At 39.0% G+C, this 22,329-nt stretch overlaps 1 protein-coding gene across 1 annotated transcript; it reads right to left on the bottom strand.

The window, feature by feature from the left end:
• Window positions 1-2,270: 2,270 nt before the first annotated feature.
• LOC133818398 (threonine--tRNA ligase, chloroplastic/mitochondrial 2) lies at window positions 2,271-5,996 on the bottom strand. Its single transcript, XM_062251259.1, has 8 exons — window positions 5,589-5,996; window positions 5,322-5,468; window positions 5,077-5,224; window positions 4,470-4,723; window positions 3,967-4,344; window positions 3,433-3,741; window positions 3,001-3,201; window positions 2,271-2,713 (listed from the first exon to the last, which is right to left on the bottom strand). The coding sequence occupies exons 1-8, from the start codon at window positions 5,901-5,903 to the stop codon at window positions 2,453-2,455; spliced, it is 2,013 nt and encodes a 670-aa protein (XP_062107243.1). The 5' UTR covers window positions 5,904-5,996; the 3' UTR covers window positions 2,271-2,452.
• Window positions 5,997-22,329: the final 16,333 nt, after the last annotated feature.

The raw sequence follows: 22,329 nt of genomic DNA, 5'->3' as shown, positions 1-22,329 counted from the left end.
CTTGTCTGGTACGAATGTCAGGTGCGTGATAGTGGAGGCTACACCATGTACTGCTTTGTACTACCACTACTTGTCTGGCATGGACACTATATCCGTGATTTGTCTACTTTTGGTTGATACATACATTCTGTGCCTATACGTGTACCACGTACCTAGTGGATGTTTTCACTTTTCAACGATGTGCATGCGCCTCAAGCCTCTTTATGTTTTGCTAAGTATTACAATGCTTGTAGCGCACCTTGCTTGTGGCACCTTGCAAGTTAGTTTGGGGGTGCAAGGTACAAGGTGCATGGAACTTGGTGTGGTTGGGTTGCAACTACCTAGGTCCAAGGCGCCTGCTCCTCACGTCACGCTACTCTAGGCGCGAGGTGTGCTTCCGGTGCAAGGCGCCATCTGGGCGCGAGGTGCCCCCTTGGAGCCAGGCATCACCTGGGCGCAAGATTCCCTACTGGAGTGAGGTGCCTTCCTGGGCATGAGGCGCGCTCTTGGCATAAGGCTCCATTTGGGTGCAAGGCATCACCCCAGGCGGGAGATGCAGGTCTCGCGAGGCGCAATCCCCTCCTGGGCACAAGGCACCTACTTGGTGCGCAGTAGTTGTCCCGCGAGGCGCCTACTTTGGCTCGAGGCGCAGGTCTCGCGAGGCACCTCTCTGCGTCTGGGACTTCGTGAAAAAGTACCCAGAGTTGAAGGAGGCGAGAGTCTCACTTTTTGGAGGTCATCTCGAGCACACAATGAATTTTTGGCATCCACAATGGTATAGTGTCATTTTTTGATTTCTCATAAGACTTGTATCCTCCTTCCATGGTAGAGAATATTAATCACTTAAATACATTTTTGTGAAATATATTTGTTCTTCAATGTTAAATATTCCAAATGAAAAGTTGGGATGTGAACTTTTCATTTTGTGTAATTTTTGTGAATCAAAAATCCAAATAAATAAGTATTACATACATGTGAGTCTTGTTCTTCCTACTTGTTACATTTTGTTACATCACATATTTGTATTATCTTTATTTGTAATCTTTAAATCTAAAAAACAATAAAAATATCACTTGTTCTAATTTTCTCATATTATTTATCTTTTTTTTAATAATATATTTATCTCTTAACTATATTTATTGTTAACTTTATTTTTTTGCCTCCTTGTGGAATCAACCACACGATCTATACTGCAACCACCACTAGTCGAAGTCACGTTTGGGTGTTAAACAAAGTTACATGATTTAAAAATAATAAATAAAGATTAATCGATGAAGATAGTTATTTTTGTTAGAAATAATTATATAAATACTAGTTTTTATGATTAAAAACTTAAATATAAAAAATAAAATAACTAAGAATATTTCTAACTTCATTTTTTTAGAAACTACATAATAATTATTATGAAAATTAAATTTTGAAATAAAAAAAATATTTTTTTTAAACAAGATCCAATCTTGATTAAGAATCTTTTTAAAAGAAATAAATATATTAAATAAATTATATTTTACCAAGGTCACCTATCACTAATTTTATGCTTACTAAATTTTTTTAGTTTTTGGTTAACTGTCAAATTAATCATAACCCTTGAATAATATTCTAATGGTTAAAATCAAGATAACCATCATATATTTTGACTGAAATCAAATTTAAAAATTATTTTAATCAAATTTACAAAATACGAAATTGAAAAAAAATATTTTTCAAATCAAGCAGTCCAAAAAAGTATAAAGACAAATCAGTGTTTAATATGGTGTTTTTATTAATAAGAATTATTTATGCATTGTTTGGATATTGGATTTTAAGAGGGAAATAAATAATTTTATTTTTTCGGATTTGGATTGAGTCAATAAATTAAAAAAAAAATTCTAGAAAAATTAAAACATAAATATAGTATAAATTTTTAAAATTTACAACAATTATAAATACATACAATAAAAAAAATATTAAAAAACAACTCACTGAAATTCATGGTCCAAACAAAGTCTTAGTGTCATTAATCGTCACCGTCAAAATAAAACTATAAATAATCCCTGTTAAATGTAAAAATTATAATAAAGTTTGCATTAGCTATTAAACTACCCGTAAACGTAATATAAAAAAAATCTCGCAGTCCATTTAAAAAATCGATAAATAAATAAATTCATAACTGGTCAACCTTTAACTTACAAGACTCTAATCCATTTTGACAAACTATAAATACGCTTTTTTTAATGGAACAAATCTCAGTTTCATTTTTAATCAGCTATTACAATATTTTATAATGAATAAAAATAAAGCTGCTAATCCAATTCCGAATATACATGTTTTCTCTTTTTCAACTGTACATAAAACAATATCCTTTATGTGACAATTCTTTCTAAGGACGAGTGAACCTGTATAAATTAAAAAGTAATTTTCTAGCTCAACTATAAAATCAATGCAATAAAATTGCTCTTTACTTTTTCCAATACATTCAGGTTGAGCAAGAACCTCAAAAGGTTGTTCTGTTTTCGATGGCAGACTTCGTTTTGCTGATAAAATCTTCAACTGTCACGGTGCCAATATCTCCGACAAACCTTGTTCTTATTGTAAGGGTACCTGTATCAAGTTCCTTGGCTCCCACAACTGCCATTAGGGGAATCTTCTGAGTTTCAGCATTTCTTATGAGCTTAGCCAGCCGCTCACCGTGGCAAACTTCAGCTCGAATTCCGTTTGCTTTCAGTTTCTTGACTACTTCGTTGCAGTATTCAAGCTGCAAAAAGGCATTCATTATAGGAAGTTATAGACAAAACTCTCCATAAGATAAAAACTAATCTAAAGTCTGCTAGTTAATTAAATGGAATAATCAAACGACTCCCAGATGTTGTGCCAAATTCACAATATACCTTTAAGAATAGCATTATTGTACAGATAATCACTACTTATTATGGATCAGATTTTTTTTCACGTTAAAAGCAAAACATTTTAACGTGAAAACTTTCAGAAAAACCATATAGTGTACATATTACGAACTCTTGCCAATTACTCTCAAGTACTTGCCTGTTTATCAGTAACTGGCAAAATTCGAGCCTGGATTGGAGAAAGCCACAGTGGAAAATCCCCAGCATAATGCTCTATGAGGACTCCGAAAAATCGTTCCAAGGAACCGAGCACAGCTCTGTGGATCATGATAGGCCGCTTCTTTTCTGAGTTGGAGTCAACATATGTGATGTCAAATCGTTGTGGTAGGTTAAAATCAACCTGGAAAATTGAAGAAAATAAAATTCAGTCGATTGAACACAAGAATTATCCACCATTTTTCCCCAAAAGAACAATTATGCATCTATTAATCGAAAGGACATTATAGGCATAAAGGAACAAAACCAAGATGATATAAAAACTATGGAGCTTAGCTTCTAGTTATGCTGATTAAATTTCTCTATTATCCCACCAGAACAAAAAATTGATTAGAATAGTAAGTTGAAGAATTACCTGAATGGTTGAGCACTGCCACCTCCTTCCCAGAGCATCCTCAATCTTAAGATCAATCTTAGGTCCATAAAAGGCACCACCACCTTCATCGATTTCATAGCTCCAACCCTTGTCATCTAAAGCATCTTTTAGGGCAGAAGTTGCCTTATCCCATATATTATCATCTCCTACGGACTTCTCTGGCCTTGTGGAAAGATTCACCTCATACTTACTAAATCCAAATTGCAGTAGCATTTCCTCCGTAAGATCCAGGACACCCCTGATCTCATCTTTGATTTGGTCACTTAAACAGAATATATGTGCATCATCCTGAAATATTAATCTCGGGGTTAAACTAACAAGCTGTTAGGTTTTTCTATGCATTCAGTTAACCATTAAATCACGGTAATAATATGATAAAACCAAAACCAGCAAAATATTTTAGTAATATCCAGTTCAAATTGCCCCTACCTCGTTAATTGACTTTAGTCACCGGAATAAAAATATCATAGGAAGTTCCAAAAATATCATAGGTATATATATGTATATATATACCTGAGTGAACCCTCTTACACGAAAAAGGCCATGCAAACTACCAGATAATTCATATCTGTATACTGTTCCCAACTCTGCAACTCGAATAGGAAAATCCTGATAAGAGTGTTGCTTTCTTTTGTATATCAAGATATGGTAAGGGCAGTTCATTGGTCGAAGTTGATAAAGTTCATCTTCGATGTTCATCTGATCATACATATTCTCTCTATAAAAGTCTATATGGCCACTAATCTGCCAAAGATCTGCTTTTGCTACATGTGGAGTATAGAGTAGATCATAACCACGTTCTATGTGTATTTTTCTCCACAAATCTTCAATAGTGTTCCTTACAATAGCACCTTTGGGATGCCAAAACACTAAGCCCCCTCCTGCGTCATTCTGCAAAGTTCAGCCTATAAGCTAAAAAAATTCAACACAAAATTCTATTTTGACAGAAATGCTGAAAATACAATGCACTTGATTTGATCATACAGAAGAAATCTAACAGACCTCAAATAGAATACCTGTATAGAGAAGAGATCAAGTTCTTGACCAAGACGTCTGTGATCCCTACGTTTAGCCTCCTCTTTGAAGTGAAGATAAGCCTTCAATTGCTCTTCATTTTCCCATGCCGTGCCATAGATCCTTTGAAGCATCGGTTTATTTTCATCTCCTCGCCAGTAAGCACCAGCAACCGATTCAAGTTCAACAGCTCTTCTGTTAATTATCCCAGTTGATGGGACGTGAGGTCCAGCACAAAGGTCCCACCACTCACCACCTAAAAATATTTAGTACAGGAAAGAAGATGGCGTTAGACATGTTGAAATCTCACACAAGCAAGTGAAATTATACAGAAAGGAAATAATAAAATAGGAAAGTGATGCCAGGAACACATACAAAAAACCCATGAAATTACCATGGAAGAACCAGGGAAGGCATAACTTCATCACAAGTCATTTTTTTTATCAACATTACTATCAAGCTCTATCCTTAATTTGATAGTAAAGTATTAGAACATAATATACCCAAATAAATAGATTGAAAAACTGTCCTTGGTTGCAGATTGTAGCACTGATAAATAGTAGTAAAGAAGAACTTTGAATAGCGAGTAGCATGATTAATAGTCCTTACCAATGTGGTAGATCGTAATTGGTTCTTCTTTAATACTGTCTAAAATTTCCAATTTATATGGTTCATTGAGAGCCTTTATTCTGCTATGTGCCTCATCCCTTGAAACTTCTTCTCTGACAAGTGGCAAATTTCTAGCAATAATGCGATCCTACAGATAATTGTCAATAAATTAACTCTATATACAGAAAACATAGACTAAGAACGTTAAAGCAAAAGAAGATTAAATACAGGTGAACTCGTCTAACCATCTCCTTCTTAATCTTTTTCAAGTCTTTGTCAGTTAATGGCTCCATATCAAAATCATAATAAAACCCATTATCTATCCATGGCCCAATCGTAACTTTTGCATCTGGGAAAAGCTTCTGGACCGCCATGGCCATTACATGAGCACACTGCATAAGTACATAATTTTCAATTACACCCAATATAAAAATCACACTTAGACCAAATGCTCCCAACAAAAACTCATCTGAGTTAGACGAAAGAAAGCTAAAAGTGATAAATTTTCAGACCGTGTGGCGAATCATGAGAAGCTTCTCAGACGACTCGTTGGTGGGAAGAACGACAAGTTTGTCAGCAGAGCCATTTTCCAGTGACTCGTTCTGGCCAGAAACCAAGGTCTGGGACGCAGAATCGGTGGCGACGGCCGTAGAGGTGGAGAGTTTATTTCTACTCTTGTAAAGAGCCAAAGCACTGAACTCGAACTTCGGCCATGCAAAGCGATTTAGATTGGAGTGTAAAGAAGACTTGTTTAAGATGGGGGCTGAGACGAAAGCTGAGACAGCGAATAGGGAGTGAGTGCTCACCATTCTTTGAAGAATGAACATTTGGGCCTTGTTCGAATCGAACCTCACTAATGGCCACGCCAAGCAGTATTTGAGCTTAGTCTGTGTGTGGTGGAGGTTTCGTTTTGCGCTGTCTGGGAACTTTTCGGGGGTGAAGTGCAAGGAGGGGATATTCAAGGGTAGGTTAGGAATTTCGCTTACACAATTGAACAATCTCTTTTTTTTTCTTTTTTCTTTTTTTATAATTATACGATTTTTATACAAATTATTTGTTCTCTAAATAAACAAGGGTAGGGTAGGTAATCATTTTTTTACTAGTTATTTTTGTAAAGTATTTTTTTATGCAAGGTATTTACAATCATACTTATTTGTTACATATAGTTACATATATTTAATATTGGATATTTTGAAATCATATATATTTAATACCATAAATTCAAATTTAATTAATAAAATTTTATCAATTTAATCAAATAACTCTCTACTACATGAATTCTAAATTCAAATATAATTATTTAATTATATATAACTTATGACAGTTTATTTATACTGATAAAATTTTATTTTTCAAATCTCAATCTATGTATGATTTTAAAATAGAAGATATCATATGAGCATTATTAAAAAAATAGTTTACTAAAACAATACTTTGCTAAAAGACATAGTACCAAATGAATAAAATTCATTTATTTAATATCATTTTGATACTGCTATCCCCAAAAATTGGAGATCGATGACGTGGCAATAGAGGTGACAAGTGGTAGTGCATGATCTGTAAACGACACGTTAATAGTCAATAAATATATTGGCTCCTGAGAGTTGTGGTGAAGTGATCTGGCTTAGGAGTGACCCGGCAGACCAATGAAGAGTTTTGACTAGCCAGTCAAGTGTCATGACCGACCAGGCATGGCCTTGTCCGACCAGTCATATGATTGTCTGCCCAGGCATGACCTTGTCTGCCCAGTCATGACCATGTCCGACCAGTCATGACCTGTCTACCCAGTCAAGTGCATGTCTGCCCAGTCAAGTGCATGTCTGCCCAGCCAAGTGCTTGTCTGCCCAGTCGAGTGCGTGTCTGCCCAGTGAAGGTGTGGTCGACCAGACTGAATGTGATATGGATCGACTAGATAGAGCAGGACTACGTCAAGATTCCCAGAAACGGCTTCAACAAGAATCGGTCTTGGCATACGCAGGAATCTCTCAATTTATCCCACAAATTTAGTGTATTGTTATATTTTGAATATTATTGTAAATTAAATATAATGAGAATAACCAAATATCCCGATTATGGGGATATCATCTGTACGATCCTAAGCCTATAAATACAAGGCTTTTGGCATCATAAAGGGGACTTTTGGAACTTTGAACTTTTGATCTGAATTTTCTAGAGAGAGAGAGAGTACTTGTATTTGAGAGAATTCTTGTATTCTTGTAATCTACACTGAAGAAACTCAGTTGACTCAGGTTCATCTGACTTAAGTGTAGATCTATAATCACAACTCTAAGTGGATTAGGCTATTACCATCACATTGGGGCTGAACCACTATAAAATCGTCTGTGACGTTTATTTTCTCTTGAAGGTTTTATCGTTTTTGATGTTCACATGTCGTTGGCCAAAAACGCGGTCAACAGATACATTATTTCAATTTTAACAAATATTTTATTTGTTAAAATTTTATAAAAATATTTCAAATCTAAAAATAAAACAATTTTAAATATATAATTTTTATAAAAAAAAAACTAAAACTAGTGAAAAAAATATGTACTTATAAATTGATTTACTATGTACAAAGTCCATCTTATTTCAAAATGAGAAAAATAACTTCATACTAAAATGGTTGTTATCCCCAAAATTTGAAAACGATGACGTGGCAATAAAAGTGACAAGTGGCAATAAATGGCTAGGTCAAAGGTTTGAGATTAAATTTGTGATATGAGTGACATGAAAATTGTTTATCTGGTTTGGAAGTGGTCTGACCGACCTGGTAGAATTTCTGTCCGACCGGTAAAGATTTTTGACTGACTAGTCAGTCGTTTTGGCCAACCAGTCATCTATTTTGGCCGACCAGTAAGTCGTTTTGGCCGACCAATCATCTGTTTTGGCCGATCAGTCATTCCTTTTGGCCGACCAGTCATCTTGGAGTCAAGTGTATCTGGTCAGTCAAAAGTTTTGCCTAACCGGAAGGGTGCTTTGGCCGACCAGTTTCACTTCGAGGAGTGAAGTTGGCCGACCAGACAGATCATCATTATGCAGCGAAATTTCAGTAACGACTTCAGTTAGAATTAGTCGTACCCACATCGGGAATCTCTCATATTATCCCAAAGAAATCACATATTGTTGTATTTTAAATTTTATTATTAATTAAATATTGGTGAGAGCAACTGAAATATCCCGATTATGAGGGATTTCGATTTGTACGATCCTGAGCCTATAAATAAAGAGCTCATGGCATCATTGAAGGGATTCTAATTCTGATTTTTCTGAGAGAGCATTTGTATTCTGAGAGAAATCTTGTATTTTCTTGCATTTACACTTAAGAAACTCAGTTGACATAGGTTCATATGATCTTGAGTGCAGATCTATATATCAAACTCTAAGTGGATTAGGCTATTACCAACATATTGGGGCTGAACCACTATAAAATTATCAGTGTCGTATTTTCTCTTGAAGGTTTATTGTAGTTTTGACGTCTACTCGTCGTTGGCCAAAATCATGGTCAACATTTTGGTGCTTTCATTGAGAGCCTGAAGAGAAGAAACACACTATCATCGCATTATTATGGCTCCTAAGAATACCAATGTGGCTTCCAAGAAGCCAGGCACATTCAAAGAGCCTACTAGATCAGAAGGTCCTGGCCCTCAAGACCATGAGACTGAACCCAGGGTCTTCCTCGAAGAAATGACTCCAGAGGTTGAACAACTCCAGGAAGCCATGGGGGCCTTCCAAGAGGAGATGGCGCAATTCAACGCCCGACAAGAGTCATTTGCAGAAGAGATGGCTAGACAGAAAGCTACGTTTGAACAGCAAAGACGGGAGATGGATGCCAAGAGCGAGGAGATCAGGTGATGGCAAGAGGAGGCTGATAGGCGACACCGCGAGGCTGCACTTGCTCTGGAGGCGGCTACGCAGTTGACCCAGGCCAATGCCCAAACTACAGCATGAGGAGCAGCTACCCAGGGAGCAAGGAATACAGATGATGGTCGAAAAACTACTGACAGAGCCAATTCTCGAGGACCAGATAGAAGCAGGAGTAACCCTCCTGGTCGGGAAGATGATGGGGTCCGATCTGGCACTACCTCGACTCAAAGGGGGAACTCTAGAACCCCCTCTAGGAGCCACCGATCATAAACTTCTAGATCAGGGTGTCACCGATTGGGGATTAAAAAGACTCCACCCAGGCAGGATCAAACCAAGACTCCTCGAGGCAAAGGAACTTTACAGTTCAAAGATGGACATGGTCGTGATGAGGCTGATAGTCTTCACACCGACCGATTGAAGGAAAAAGATGGCAACGACTAGCAAGGAGGAAAGGATTGTCCGACACAAACAGGAAGGCCACCACTACATCCCGACCAACACCGCAGTGGGAGAGAGCACGTCTCGCGCGATAAGCCTTCTGAAAAAGCTCGGAGCATAGTTTTTGATCGGTTGGGAAGACGCACTTCTCAGAAGGATTTGAGAGATGTCATCACTGACAAGAGAAGAACCGTCTCGGTCGAAGGGCGAGATCTAACCCGACCTGTCAGTCAAGTAGAAATACTTGATGACAGTGCGTCAGATAGGAATGCCCGACCAGGCGGTCAAGACCTTGAGCCCCCAATGGTCGTCCCAAGCATCCAGGCCCAGCTTGATGCGCTAACGGCCGCAGTTCAAGGTTTGTCGAAGTGACCTTCTGCAATCGATCCTGTAGACCACAGGAGTGGCAGCCTGTTTTGTGCTCGAATTAGAGCGACCCAGCCGCCAGGAAAGTATAAAGCACCAGTACTGCTTGTTTATACAGGAAAGGCAGACCCAATAAGGCATGTTGGGAAGTTTGAAGACCAAATGGAGCTACCCGGGGTGAGTGATGACTATCACTGTAGAGTTTTCCCCACTACGTTGTCCGATACTGCCCAAGAGTGGTATTGGAAATTCAAGCCAAATTTCATTACCTCTTGGGAGAGTTTCAGGAAAGAATTTTGTAGACAGTTCAGCGCTACTCGAACTACTCCATTTTATGCCAATCACTTGGCAGATATCAAACAAGGGAAAGATGAATCTCTCAAGAACTACATACAGAGGTTCATGAGAGAAGCCAACCGAGCAACTGCTATTGGAGATGAGGGGAAGATGGTTGCCATATCTTCGGGTATAATCTATCGGAGTCCTTTGTGGGACAGTATACATCGCAATCCAATTTCAACACTACAACAATTTCTTGGCCGGGCAAACAAATATATGAAATTGGATGATGCGATTAAGAAATGAGAGAAAGGCCTAAACAATCCGGGTGGATCAATTGATCCTCCTAAGAATGGTGGAAATGGACAAAATGGTGGGAAGAAATGTGGAAATAACGGATCTGACCGCCATGAGGAAAATAAGGCTAAGTCGGGACCAAACGACAAGCCAACTAAGTATGAACCTCGGTTCACCAATTACACCACTCTTTCAGCCAGCCGAGCAGAAATATACCTTGCGAGTCATCAAGAGGTTCCCTACCAGAAACCCCCACCCATCAGGAAGGAGATGAGTAAGAGAGACTTGAATAAGTTCTGTCGTTTCCATGGAGATTATGGTCACGACACAAATGAATGCAATCATCTCAAAGACGAGATAGAGTTTCTCCTCCAGTCGGGAAAGTTAAAAAAGTATCGAGCAGAAAATACCCAAGGAGAAGGAAGTAACAACAATCTTGGGTTTAAGTGATTGCGGTCTCCACCCTTGCAACCCGAGCTTGTGGACTTCTCTTTAGACACTATATGTGGAGGTCCAAATATGGCTGGGGATAGCAATAAGGCAAGAGAGAGATATGCTCGAACACTTCGACATGAGTTGGATGCAGCATCAACATCTGAGGTCATGGCTGTAGAGGAGCGACCTCCAAAGAACCCACGGTATGAAAGTGAGTCTCTAACTTTTATTGAAGATGATGCTCGGCATGTGAGATATCCTCATAGTGACCCCCTCGTCATTACAGTCCAAATAGAAAACATGAAGGTGAAGAGATGTCTGGTCGACACGGGAAGTTCTGTGAATATTATTTACAAGTCATCTTTTGAAAGGATGAAATTATCCATTAATGACTTAAAGCCATGCTCTCAAGTTATTTACGGATTTACTGGAAAAGGGTTGTCACTGGCCGAAACAATCAAGTTACCGGTCACAACAGGAGATGCTCCTAGGCACGAGACAGTTATGACGAAGTTTTTGATAGTCGATTGTTCGTCAGCTTATAATGTGGTGATTGGTCGACCACTACTCACGGCCTTGCATGCGGTCTCTATATGGCATCTTTCTATGAAATTCCCCACCAGTGCAGGAATAGGTTGTGTCCGAGGAGACCAAAGAGAAGCTAGAGAGTGTTATAATGCTTCGGTAGTTAAAGCACGGAATGGAGCTAAGGAGAATAATGTGATTGTGTGTATAGATAGAGAAGAAGTAGAGGAGATGGATGTCGACCAGGAGAAAGTGTTAGCAGTTATCAACCAAGAAAGTACTCTTGGTTTCAGTAAGCAACAAGCCCCATCCGGCGATGAAGTCACCAAATAGGACGTTTCCCAAAGCGAGGGAATGGACTTTGATCCTCGCTTTGGGGATTTGGATAGTGAAGTAGGACCCATGGAAGAATTAGATGAGGTCTTAATAGATGTAAGTGACCCGACCAAAGGGGTCAAAATTGGGAAAAAATTAAAGTTGGAAGTGAGAGCACAGCTGGTAGAATTTTTGTGAAGGAATCAAGATGTCTTCGCCTGGTCTCACAAGGACATGGTGGGTATCTCACCAACTGTGATCAGCCACGTGCTCAACGTGGATGAAAGCTACCCAATAGTGCAGCAGAAGAGAAGATTGCTTGACAAGGAGAGAGCGAAGGCTCTCAAAGAGGAGGTCGAACGACTTAATGAAAACAGGTTCATAAGAGAGGCTTATTACCCCGCCTGGGTTTCAAACCCATTGTTAGTGCCCAAGTTCAATGGGATGTGGAGGACTTGCATGGATTTTACCGATCTAAATAAATCATGTCCTAAAGACTGTTTTCCTTTGCCAAGGATAGACCAGTTGGTTGATGCAACTTCTAGTCATGAAACTTTGTCTTTCATGGATGCTTACTCGGGGTATAATCAGATTAGTATGCACCCTCCCGACGAGGAGCATAATAGCTTCCGAACAGACATAGGGTTGTATTATTATAAGGTTATGGCATTCGACTTGAAGAACGCAGGAGCCACCTACCAGCGTCTAGTGAATGGCATGTTCCGTGACTTAATCGACAAAAACATGGAGGTATATGTAGACGATATGCTGGTAAAGTTGAAGGAAGCTGAAGGATATGTACGGGATTTGGAGGAATGCTTTACGGTACTGAGAAAGTACAGCATGATGTTGAATCCCCTTAAATGTTCATTCAAGGTAAGTTCTGGAAAATTCCTTGGGTTTATTGTTAAATCGAGAAGAATAGAAGCGAATCCTGAGAAGATAAAAGCACTCGCGAAAATGAAGTCTCCAGCTAGGATTAAGGATGTGCAAAGTTTGATTGGGTGGATTGCTGCTCTAAGTAGGTTCATTTCAAAATCAACGGACAAATGTGTCCCATTTTTTAACTTACTTAGAGGAAGCAAAAAATTCGAATGGACGGAAGATTGTGAGCAAGCTTTTCAAGCCATAAAGAAACATTTGGCTCAACCTCCTGTTCTTTCAAAACCAGTAGATGTAGAAGACCTTTTTATTTATTTGGCAGTCACAGAGCATGCTGTCAGTGCTGCTCTGGTGCGAGAAGAAAATAAGGTGCAGCATCTAGGGTATTATGTTAGCAAGCAGTTGATAGGAGCGGAGTCAAGGTATCCCGTGATCGAAAAGTTGGCCTATTGTTTATTACTTGCATCTCACAAATTACGGCCGTACTTCCAGGCACATCCCATTAAAGTACTTACCGATCAGCCCTTACGCCAAGTCTTACAGAATCCGGAATCCTCTGGTCGTTTGCTCAAATGGGTGGTCAAATTGGGCCAATTTGAAATCAAATATCAACCAAGGTCCGACATTAAAGGACAGGCTTTGGCAGATTTTATTGTTGAATGCACTGGGATTCCTAATCTTTCCGATCGGCAAGAGAATGCGACTGAACAGCATCGAATTCCTGGGATTCATGATCTTCCTACCTAGCAACTTTTTGTTGATGGGTCGTCAAATGAACATCATTCAGGAGTAGGAATTATAGTGATCACACCAGAGCAGCATCGAATTCATTGCGCGTTGAGGTTCGGATTTAATGCTTCTAATAATGAGGCAGAGTATGTAGCCCTCCTAGTAGGATTGGGCCTGGCTAGAGATGTTCGTGCCCGATCGGTCGAAGTAAACAGCGATTCCCAGTTGGTGGTCAACCAAGTTTTAGGGGAATATCAGGAAAGAGGTTTGTGCATGGTGGCATACTTGAATAAAACCAAGGACCTGCTAGCACAATTCGAGGAGTATACTATTAAACTGGTACCGCGTGAGCAGAATTCCAATGCACACGCTTTAGGAAAATTGGCTAGTGCAAAAGATGCTGAAACTTTGAACATAGTACCAGTAGAATACTTAGCAGAGTCGAGCATTAAGGAGCGGGAAGCCATGCCCATCACATTAGCTAACACTTGGATGACACCCATCATTACTTACCTTGAGCAAGAAGTCCTACCTTATAATCACAATGAAGCCAAGAAGATTATGAGGCAAGCTGCTAGGTATATTATGATGGATGGGGTATTGTATAGAAGAGGGTACTCTATGCCACTGCTTAGATGCATAACACCCAACCAGTCAAAAAACTTATTGACCAAGGTGCACGAGGGATTCTGCAGAGATCATGCTGGGGGGGGGGGGGGGGGGGGGCAAAGTCTCTCCAAAAAGATTTTGCAGCAAGAGTTTTTCTGGCCTACAATGAATGAAGATTCCATGGAGTATGTGAAGAAGTGTGATAAATGCCAGAGATTTTCTAAAATACCCAGGGCGCCTCCGAATGTCTTGAAGCAGATGCAGAGCCCATGGCCTTTTGCAGTGTGGGGAATTGATCTGATCGGAAGACTACCCAAAGGAAAAGGAGGGGTCTGTTGGAAAAAGCTTATACAGGATCTTTATTTATTTTCATGTATATCTAATATTAAACAAATTAATACGAGATAGCCTAAAACATGTTTCTAAAATTGAATTCAAGAGAAACAAAGAATAGAATACTTACAGTATACGCAGCGGAATTAAGAGTCCTTCCTTCAGTTTCTCTAACTCTTGTATCCTCTCTGTCACAGAGTATTATCAAGAAACTGAACCGATCTTCTATTTTCTTCACGATCTTCCAATGTATCCTTAGAACCACCTAGACTAGTGTGGGAAATTCTCAACACATGAGATAGATATAGAGAGAAGAAGAGAGAATAACAAAGTGGCTTAGAAAAGGACTTGTGTTTAGAGAGAATATAAAACTATCAGAAAATCTGACTTGTGACTTATCTGTCGTCTCTAAAATCTTCTCTCTAAGCACTCCTTTTATAGACTCAATTAGGCCATTTAATTTAATTAAAAAATCAATAAGATAACAGCCATTTTGAAGCCCTAGGTCGAAATTATCATGGGCTATAGGCCCGTGAAATTTCCCATTTGATTATAAGCCCATTGGACTTAAAATCAAGGCCTGTATTATTTTCTATTGATTTAATTAATTAAATAATTATTTAAATCCTTTATCAAATTAATTATTTATAATTTGAACCTTGATTTAAATTTATTTATTAATTTAGATACCAATTTATCTTAATTAATAAATCTGCCATAATTTCTCTTTTCTTCTCAAAATTACACAACTCTGTGAAACTATCCAAAATTGACCTGGTCAACTTTGATAATTCTAATTGATAATTAAATCAATTAATTGAGACTATCTAGATGATTTTATCCAATGTACAATGGGGACCATGGGCCTATGAAATCAAGCTTCAATAAGTTATCATAAATCTAACAAATAAATTTACTAACTTATTAATTCCTCGTGACTCTACTATAGACTTGGAATTGCACTCTTGAATTCATAGAACGCTCTATAACAAATATAGATACGCTATTAATTATCCATTGTTACAACCATAATTGTTACTCAATCCTCTATAGACGGTCTACAATGAGATAGGACTAAAATACCGTTTTACCCCTCATTGTATTTTATCCTTAAAACACTTAGTTCCTTGTAAATGATATTTCAGTAAACTAATTTAATTACTGAAATGAGATCTCTATCATTTAACACCTTGAACCAAACTAAAAGGAAACCATCATTTCACTTCTTCATCAGAAGCTATAGATGTTCATATCTATGATTAACACTCCCACTCAATTATACTACCGAGTTCCCAAGATGTAAGTATGGGCTAGTCCGTAGGGTAAGCTGGTAACGAACAAGTCAAAGAACTCAAATAATACAATCAGTTAGAATACTAACCACTCAGAATTGAGATTGAATTGACCTATGGTCAACTATATGATATGACTAGAATAGATAATAACGGCATGTTTACTTATCTTATCAACTGTCAATATCGGTCCTGTCCGATGTAACAAATACATCCGATCTTATCTACTTTGCTAATGTTCTAGAAAGAACATAACACTGTAATGTGTAAGTAGATCATATCGTAGATTGGCAAGTCAGTGTAAATCCGGTGCACTGACTAATCTTAGGGCTAACTTATTTTTGAACATATAATCATATTTATATTCCACTGTGATTACGTCACTATAAATAAGATTAGCTATATGCTCGGGATTTAATAGAAGTTTATATTAAACAAATAATCATGAAAATAAAACATGTGAGCAAAGTGATTGACCAAGTCAAAAAATGATTTCTATTCTTTTATTGATAATAAAATGAGATTACAAAGAATTTGGGTTTTAATTAGGGCATAAAACCCCAACAGGGTGCAGTTTGCGGTAGGTGCTGTGGATTATTTCACTAAGTGGACCGAAGCTGAACCACTAGCAACAATCACCACGAAGAAAGTGTTAGATTTTGTGGTTAAGATTATAATATGTCACTATGGTCTGCCCAAGAAGATAGTCTCTAACAACGACACTCAGTTCGATAATGACTTGTTTACTGATTTTTACACTAGACATGGCGTTATAAAAAGTTTCTCCTCGGTAGCTCATCCAAAAGACAATGGGCAAGTTGAAGCCGTGAATAAGACTTTGAAGACTCTAAAAAAGCGTCTAGAATAAGCAAAGGGAGCTTGGGCAAAAGAATTGCCAGAGGTTCTTTGGTCGTACAGAACTACTGCCTAGACAACAACTAGTCATACTCCTTTTTCCTTGGCCTATGGATATGAAGCCATGTTGCTTGTCGAGGTCGACCCGCCATCCCATCGGAGAACCACGTATGACCAAGAGGAGAATCACCAGTTGTTAGCTGAATCTTTGGACTTTGTTGAAGAAAAACGAGAAAAAGCAAGCTTGAGGGTTGCTGCCCATCAACAAAAGGTGGCCCGCTATTTTAATTCCAGAGTTAGAGATCGGAAGTTTCAGGTCGGAGATTTGGTCCTTAGAAAAGTGTTCGTCAAAGACCCAGCAGCTGGAGTACTAAGACCAAATTTGGAGGGACCATATTAGATTGAGCAAGTCCTGCCACCCGACACTTACAAACTTTCTCGACTAAATGGAGAGCTGATCAGGAATTATTGGAATGGCAAGCACTTGAGGAAGTATTATCAATAAATATTGAGCGGTAGCTTAGTTTCAAGTGTTTAACTTGTTATTTAAGTTTGTTTGTGAGCTAGTAATTTGCTGACCAGTCATTTTATCTTTGAAACAATTTTATTTTGTTTGAGACTCGTGATTAGACACGCTTTGTCCTTATTTTTTACGAGTAATAAAAGAGATCACGCGCAGCGCGGTCGAATCTTGCTACAAATTTTGCATATTGATTATTTTTTCTTTGGCAGTGTTCAACTGTTAGAGCATTTAAAAAAAAAATTCCAAGAAGGAAATACAGGGCAGTGTTCAACTGGTCAGTATCCATCAGATAAATTACTAGCATTTAACTGCTCAAATATTATCTTTATATTCGATGTGTTTCACGAGTAATAACTGCTCGAATATATTCGGTCAAGTAGCAATTGACCAAGGATTTTTCAACCCTCAATCACTTGGGGAGCACATAGGGTATACTGGTATGTAATTCAGCACAGGCAATAAGAACACGAGCAAAGATATTTGTTTTTAGGCTGACTTGTAAATTTTTGAAGTCAAAAAAGACCATTAAGCTAACTTGTTTGACAAAGCTTAAGTAACTTGGAATTTTTTCAAAATTTTAAGTTAAGAGTTACTATTCGTGTGTAAACGAAACACTATGCTCATAAAATGTTAGAGCAATAAGATGTGAGAAAGTATACTTAGTAATGACTTATGAAATGTTTAGAATTTCTAAGTTAGAAAACTAAGTACTCATGTGAAAATATAAGGCATATATCAAAATGATTCTACTATTCCATAAAAAACTTGTAAATGATTTAAGTCTAAAAAGTAAAGTATACATGCCAATAGCTCGACCGTACAAGCAAAGTATAGTAACAAGATAGTTGAGATAAGTGTCTACTAGTCGGATAAGGGACTCTCTGGTCAGCTAAAGTCCTACTAGTCGGATAAGGGACTCTCTGGTTGGCTAAAGTATGATCACTGGTCTGGTAAATTGTTAACAGGTTGATCAACACCATCCTCAACATCGGTGACTTCCTCTGGTCAGAATGATAAAGCAGGAGAAAAAGGCATAACACCAGCAGGATTGGCTGCCTCCTCAGCGGCCTTTGCCTCGCATTTGGCAAGTTCTTCTGCCCTGGCCTCCTCTGAGAGAAAGTCGAGGTTGAGGGGCTTGTTCAACTTCCATACCTGGTAGAAGCAGTTGAAAAAAATTCTCTTCATAGCGAGCAAGATCGGCTTCCTTTTCTCGCTTTTGCTCCTCATTCTCGCAAGTCATTTTCTCCAGCTGATCAGTCAACATCTTGTTGGTTTGAATGTATTTCCTGTTTTCATCAACCAACTCTCTTAGGCTTCCACCAACTGATCATTTAAGACTTTAATCAACTCCTTATAGTCTACTGCTCGGTGCTAAGCATGACTAATAGTGATAAGTGAATGAAATGGATAACAGAGAGTTACTTAAAGTAAAAACAATTAATAACAAAATGGGATGTCTTGATGATAAAATACTACTTACACTCATCAGTTGGGCAAGACCCCTTTGCAGGACAACTTCAACACTGAGCTGAGGCAAAGACTCAAAGGTTTGAGTTGTTGAAGCATGGTGTAGATTCTATTCAAGCAATTCCTTCCTGATATCACCAGCAATGCGAAGGGGCTCACTTAAGCCAGCTGAGCGGGTAGGTGTTAAACTAGCAGAAGGAGGAATCGATGAAGGAGTCAGCTGCGGGATGGTGATAGGCTGGTCAGGTAACCTCCCCTGACTGGTCGGTATTGTCTTCGCGACTTTGCTTGGAAGGTTTGAGCTACTACCCTCCCCAGGTTTCCTCTTTTGGGCAGAGGAAGTGTTGAATTGCTTGAACATATCTAGATCAGCAAAAAAGAGTGAAGCACAAGACTTGTTAGCAAAAATGGGAGACAATATGTAAATAAATGAAAATTTTACTACTACCACACAACTCTACAGATTTCATACAATCATTCTCGAGGGAAGTTACTTATAACAAAACATCAAACTATGGTTACTGAACCTGAGTTTAGAATTTGATCAAGAAAGTCATCCTCTTCTTTAGATGATGAGCTGACATCTCTATGGGGTTCAATGGTCTTTCCTTTCCCAGGCTTTGTAGGAATATCACGTCTATGATGGTCCTCTGGAAATGGTTCCCTAATAATAAGGTTGCCTGGTCTATGAGAGTAGGGAGATGGTTCAGGAGAGAACTGATCGGTCACTACTTTAATGTCAGCGTTTGACTGGTCAGTTGCGTTCGCTTCTACAGTAGTGTTGTCTCCTATGATGTTTTGATTGCTTGGTAACAACCTCACCATCTGAAGATTGTCCACGTTGACCAACCCTTTTACATTTTTCTCTTCGGTAGACATGTTAGCCAGTTCTTCTGCTCGGGAGTACATTTCCTTGGTTGGCAGAGGTTGATGGAAAGGACCCGCATGGATGAAGGCCAAGTTGTTGGCCTTAATGTCTGAAGTAAGAAAATACTATATATAGTATTTTCCAGGATTTGATTTATGTGCGATACCATGGAGGTATTTAATCCCTTTATGCCTATGGAAGAGGTGGAAAAAACCTGTATTCTTGTGGCTTGGATTGGTTCTAAAGTCGAAGAGGTAGTGCACTTCATGAGGAGTGGGTGGATCCCAACCTTGAAAGAAGTAGAGAATGTATAAAGCTGATAATGCCTGAATTACATTGGGAGCTATCTGGAAAGGGGAGACATTGAAGTAATCCGCTACTGACCAAAAAAAAGGGTGCAGTGGGATAGTGGCTCCTGCAAATACATGGTATCTAGACCAGGCACCATAAGGTCCACCATGCTTGTTGGCTCTCTGATGAGGTCGCGGGCATATATTGTTTACCCCTTCCAGGCCCGAAGCTTGAATGTGTTTATCGAACATGCTGAAGTTAAGTTTTGAGGGTTTGGCTATGAACCAAGAGGGTGTTTCGTCTTCATCTTTTCTTGGTTTTTGAACAGCTGATTGTTGAATCTCAGTTGTAAATTTTTGGATAATCTTTCTCCGGGGTTTGCTAATTTTTTGTATCTGGCACGGCGGTCTTGAAGAAGCTGCATTTTGGGCTTCACCACGTTCCACTACCTTCTGTGCCGCTCTACGAGCCACTTGAGGATCTTGGTCTTGAGGAAGTCGATTGGATTTTTTCACCCTCATTGGTGGATGTTGAAGCTGTTGATTGAGAAACTGTTCTTCGTGAAGGAAGTATAAGACCGATTGGGGAAGGATCTTTTTAAGGCGATCTTCGGGAGTACGATTGCTAGGAGATTTGGATGAAGAGTCGCTAATTTGAGGAGTGTCGCTTGACTTGGGAATTGAAGAGTCAGAGTTTGTATGGTTGTCACCTCCCCTGTAGTTGAAGCGATTCATCTACAAAAAAAAAAGTATGGGGAGGTGAGTTAACCAAACAAACATAAAACAATCAATGCAAAGGAAGAATATTTATTTACTACTCAGAAAATATTTTGCTGGGTAGTAAAAATATTTTTACTCCCCAGAATAAACATGTATGAAGGGCAGCAATCATAATAAAAAAAATTCGTTTTGGTGCCTAAAATGCATGAGTTATTTTTTGCAAGCCCGAAGGCTTGGGAGCAATCATGGGCCGAGCGGATGGCGTGGTGGCCGAGCCGTTGGTGCGAGATGTCCGAGTGGAAGGGGGAGCATCTGATCGGACTGAGCGTGGTGTCCAAGCGGAGGCGTAGCATGTCCGAGCAGATGCGAGCAATGACCGATCGGCTGGGGCGTGTCCTCCGAGTGATCCGCGTGGTGTCAAGCAGATGGCATGGTGTGTCTAAGCATGGGCATGGTGGCCGATCGGCTGGAGCGTGTCATCTGAGTAGCTAGATCTGTGCCCGAGCAGTCTGCCATGCTGCTCCGAGTGGAAGTGCATCCAATCGGCTGGTGATGGTCCGAACGGATGCTAGGCTACCCCGAGTGGTTGTTGTGGTGTCCGAGTGAAGGGTGTGGTGCGTCCGAGTAGATTGCGAGATGCCTGAGCGGATATGAGTGCACCCGATCGGTTGGGTGATGATCCGAGCAGTTCATAGAGAATGGTCGATCGGCCATGTCGCATGCATCCCTAATAATCTAGTTCCGAGGGGCTAGATTTTACTACTAATCATGTAAAAATTTAAAGGCCAAAAAGAGTAATGGGGTTCGAAAAGACCATAAATCTCAAAGGCTTGAAGCACAAACATGTTCTTCCATTTATAGGACACTACAACAAGATCAAAAGGTGGGATTTGAAAAGTTCATGAGGTTCTAGGTATTTCATTTGCTCATCAAATACCCATAAACCCAAAAATGCAATTTGGGGTGAAAAGTCATTTTTTCTTCAAATCTTCAAGAAATTGGAGACAAAATTGATTTACCCATAGCCTAAACTACATCAAAACAGCCACAAATTGCATCATTCATCAAAGATTCATTCACAAATCCAAAAGTGTATTCTAAAAGGGGTTTCGGCACATACAAGGGTTTAACAAAGCTTTTGTGTGATTTTTAGAGTTTTTTTTTTTTTTAAAAAAAAAGCTTACAAATAGAGATGGGGAAGAAGAACTTACCCAAATATCTTGAAGAATCCTTGGATTTGCTTGAAGAAGATTGGAGCTCTTCTTGGAGTTCTTGGAGGATTTCGGCCAAGAGGAGAAGAAGCCTTGAAGGTTTCATCCAAGAGACAAATGGGAGGTTTGTGAGCCTTTTGTTTTGTTTTTCTTATGAATTGTGAGCACCTATGGGTCTATTTAAAGGGAAGAGAGTGGAAATTTTCACTTACCCTTAGACTCTTGAAATTCTTTTGGCTATTCTCTTCCCCACGATTGGGAGCAGTTAACTACAATGATCGTGGTCTGGTAAGACGTCGTGGTTTGTTTGCAAAGGCGGGAGAATGTGTAAAGTCATTTTTCTCTTTTTATGCCGTCAGCAGTTGGAAAAAAAAGTTTATTATGTGAGTATATCATATAATAAACTTGGGGGGCAAATGTTATCCCCAAAATTTGAAAAAGATGACGTGGCAATAAATGGCTGGGTCAAAGGTTTGAGATTAATCTTGTGATATGACTGACATGAAAATTGTTTATCTGGTTTGGAAGTGATCTGATTGACCTGGTAGAATTTCTGTCTGACCGGTAAAGATTTTTGACTGACCAGTCAGTCGTTTTGGCTGACCAGTCATCTGTTTTGGCCGACCAATCATCTTGGAGTCAAGTGTATCCGGTCAGTCAAAAGTTTTGCCTAACCGGAAGGGTGCTTTGGTCTACCAGTTTCACTTCGAGGAGTGAAGTTGGCCGACCAGACAGATCATCATTATGTAGCGAAATTTCAGTAACGACTTCAGTTAGAATTAGTCGTACCCACAGCGGGAATCTCTCAGATTATCCCAAAGAAATCGCATATTGTTATATTTTAAATTTTATTATTAATTAAATATTGGTGAGAGCAACTGAAATATCCCAATTATGAGGGATTTCGATTTGTACGATCCTGAGCCTATAAATAAAGAGCTCATGGCATCATTGA

This window comes from Humulus lupulus, chromosome 2 (genome assembly GCF_963169125.1).
Source record: "Humulus lupulus chromosome 2, drHumLupu1.1, whole genome shotgun sequence".
NCBI classification, from domain to species: Eukaryota; Viridiplantae; Streptophyta; class Magnoliopsida; order Rosales; family Cannabaceae; genus Humulus; species Humulus lupulus.
Note: the sequence above shows the minus strand (reverse complement) of the source record. Positions and strands in the feature narration are given on the sequence as shown.

Excerpts from the sequence above, each read along its gene's own strand:
- LOC133818398 (XM_062251259.1), bottom strand. The coding sequence starts at position 5,903 with ATGTTCATTCTTCAAAGAATGGTGAGCACTCACTCCCTATTCGCTGTC. Across the intron at positions 4,345-4,469 it reads TTGATCTCTTCTCTATACAG|AATGACGCAGGAGGGGGCTT; the intron begins GTATTCTATTTG and ends TGAACTTTGCAG. Across the intron at positions 3,742-3,966 it reads GTGTAAGAGGGTTCACTCAG|GATGATGCACATATATTCTG; the intron begins GTATATATATAC and ends TTAATATTTCAG.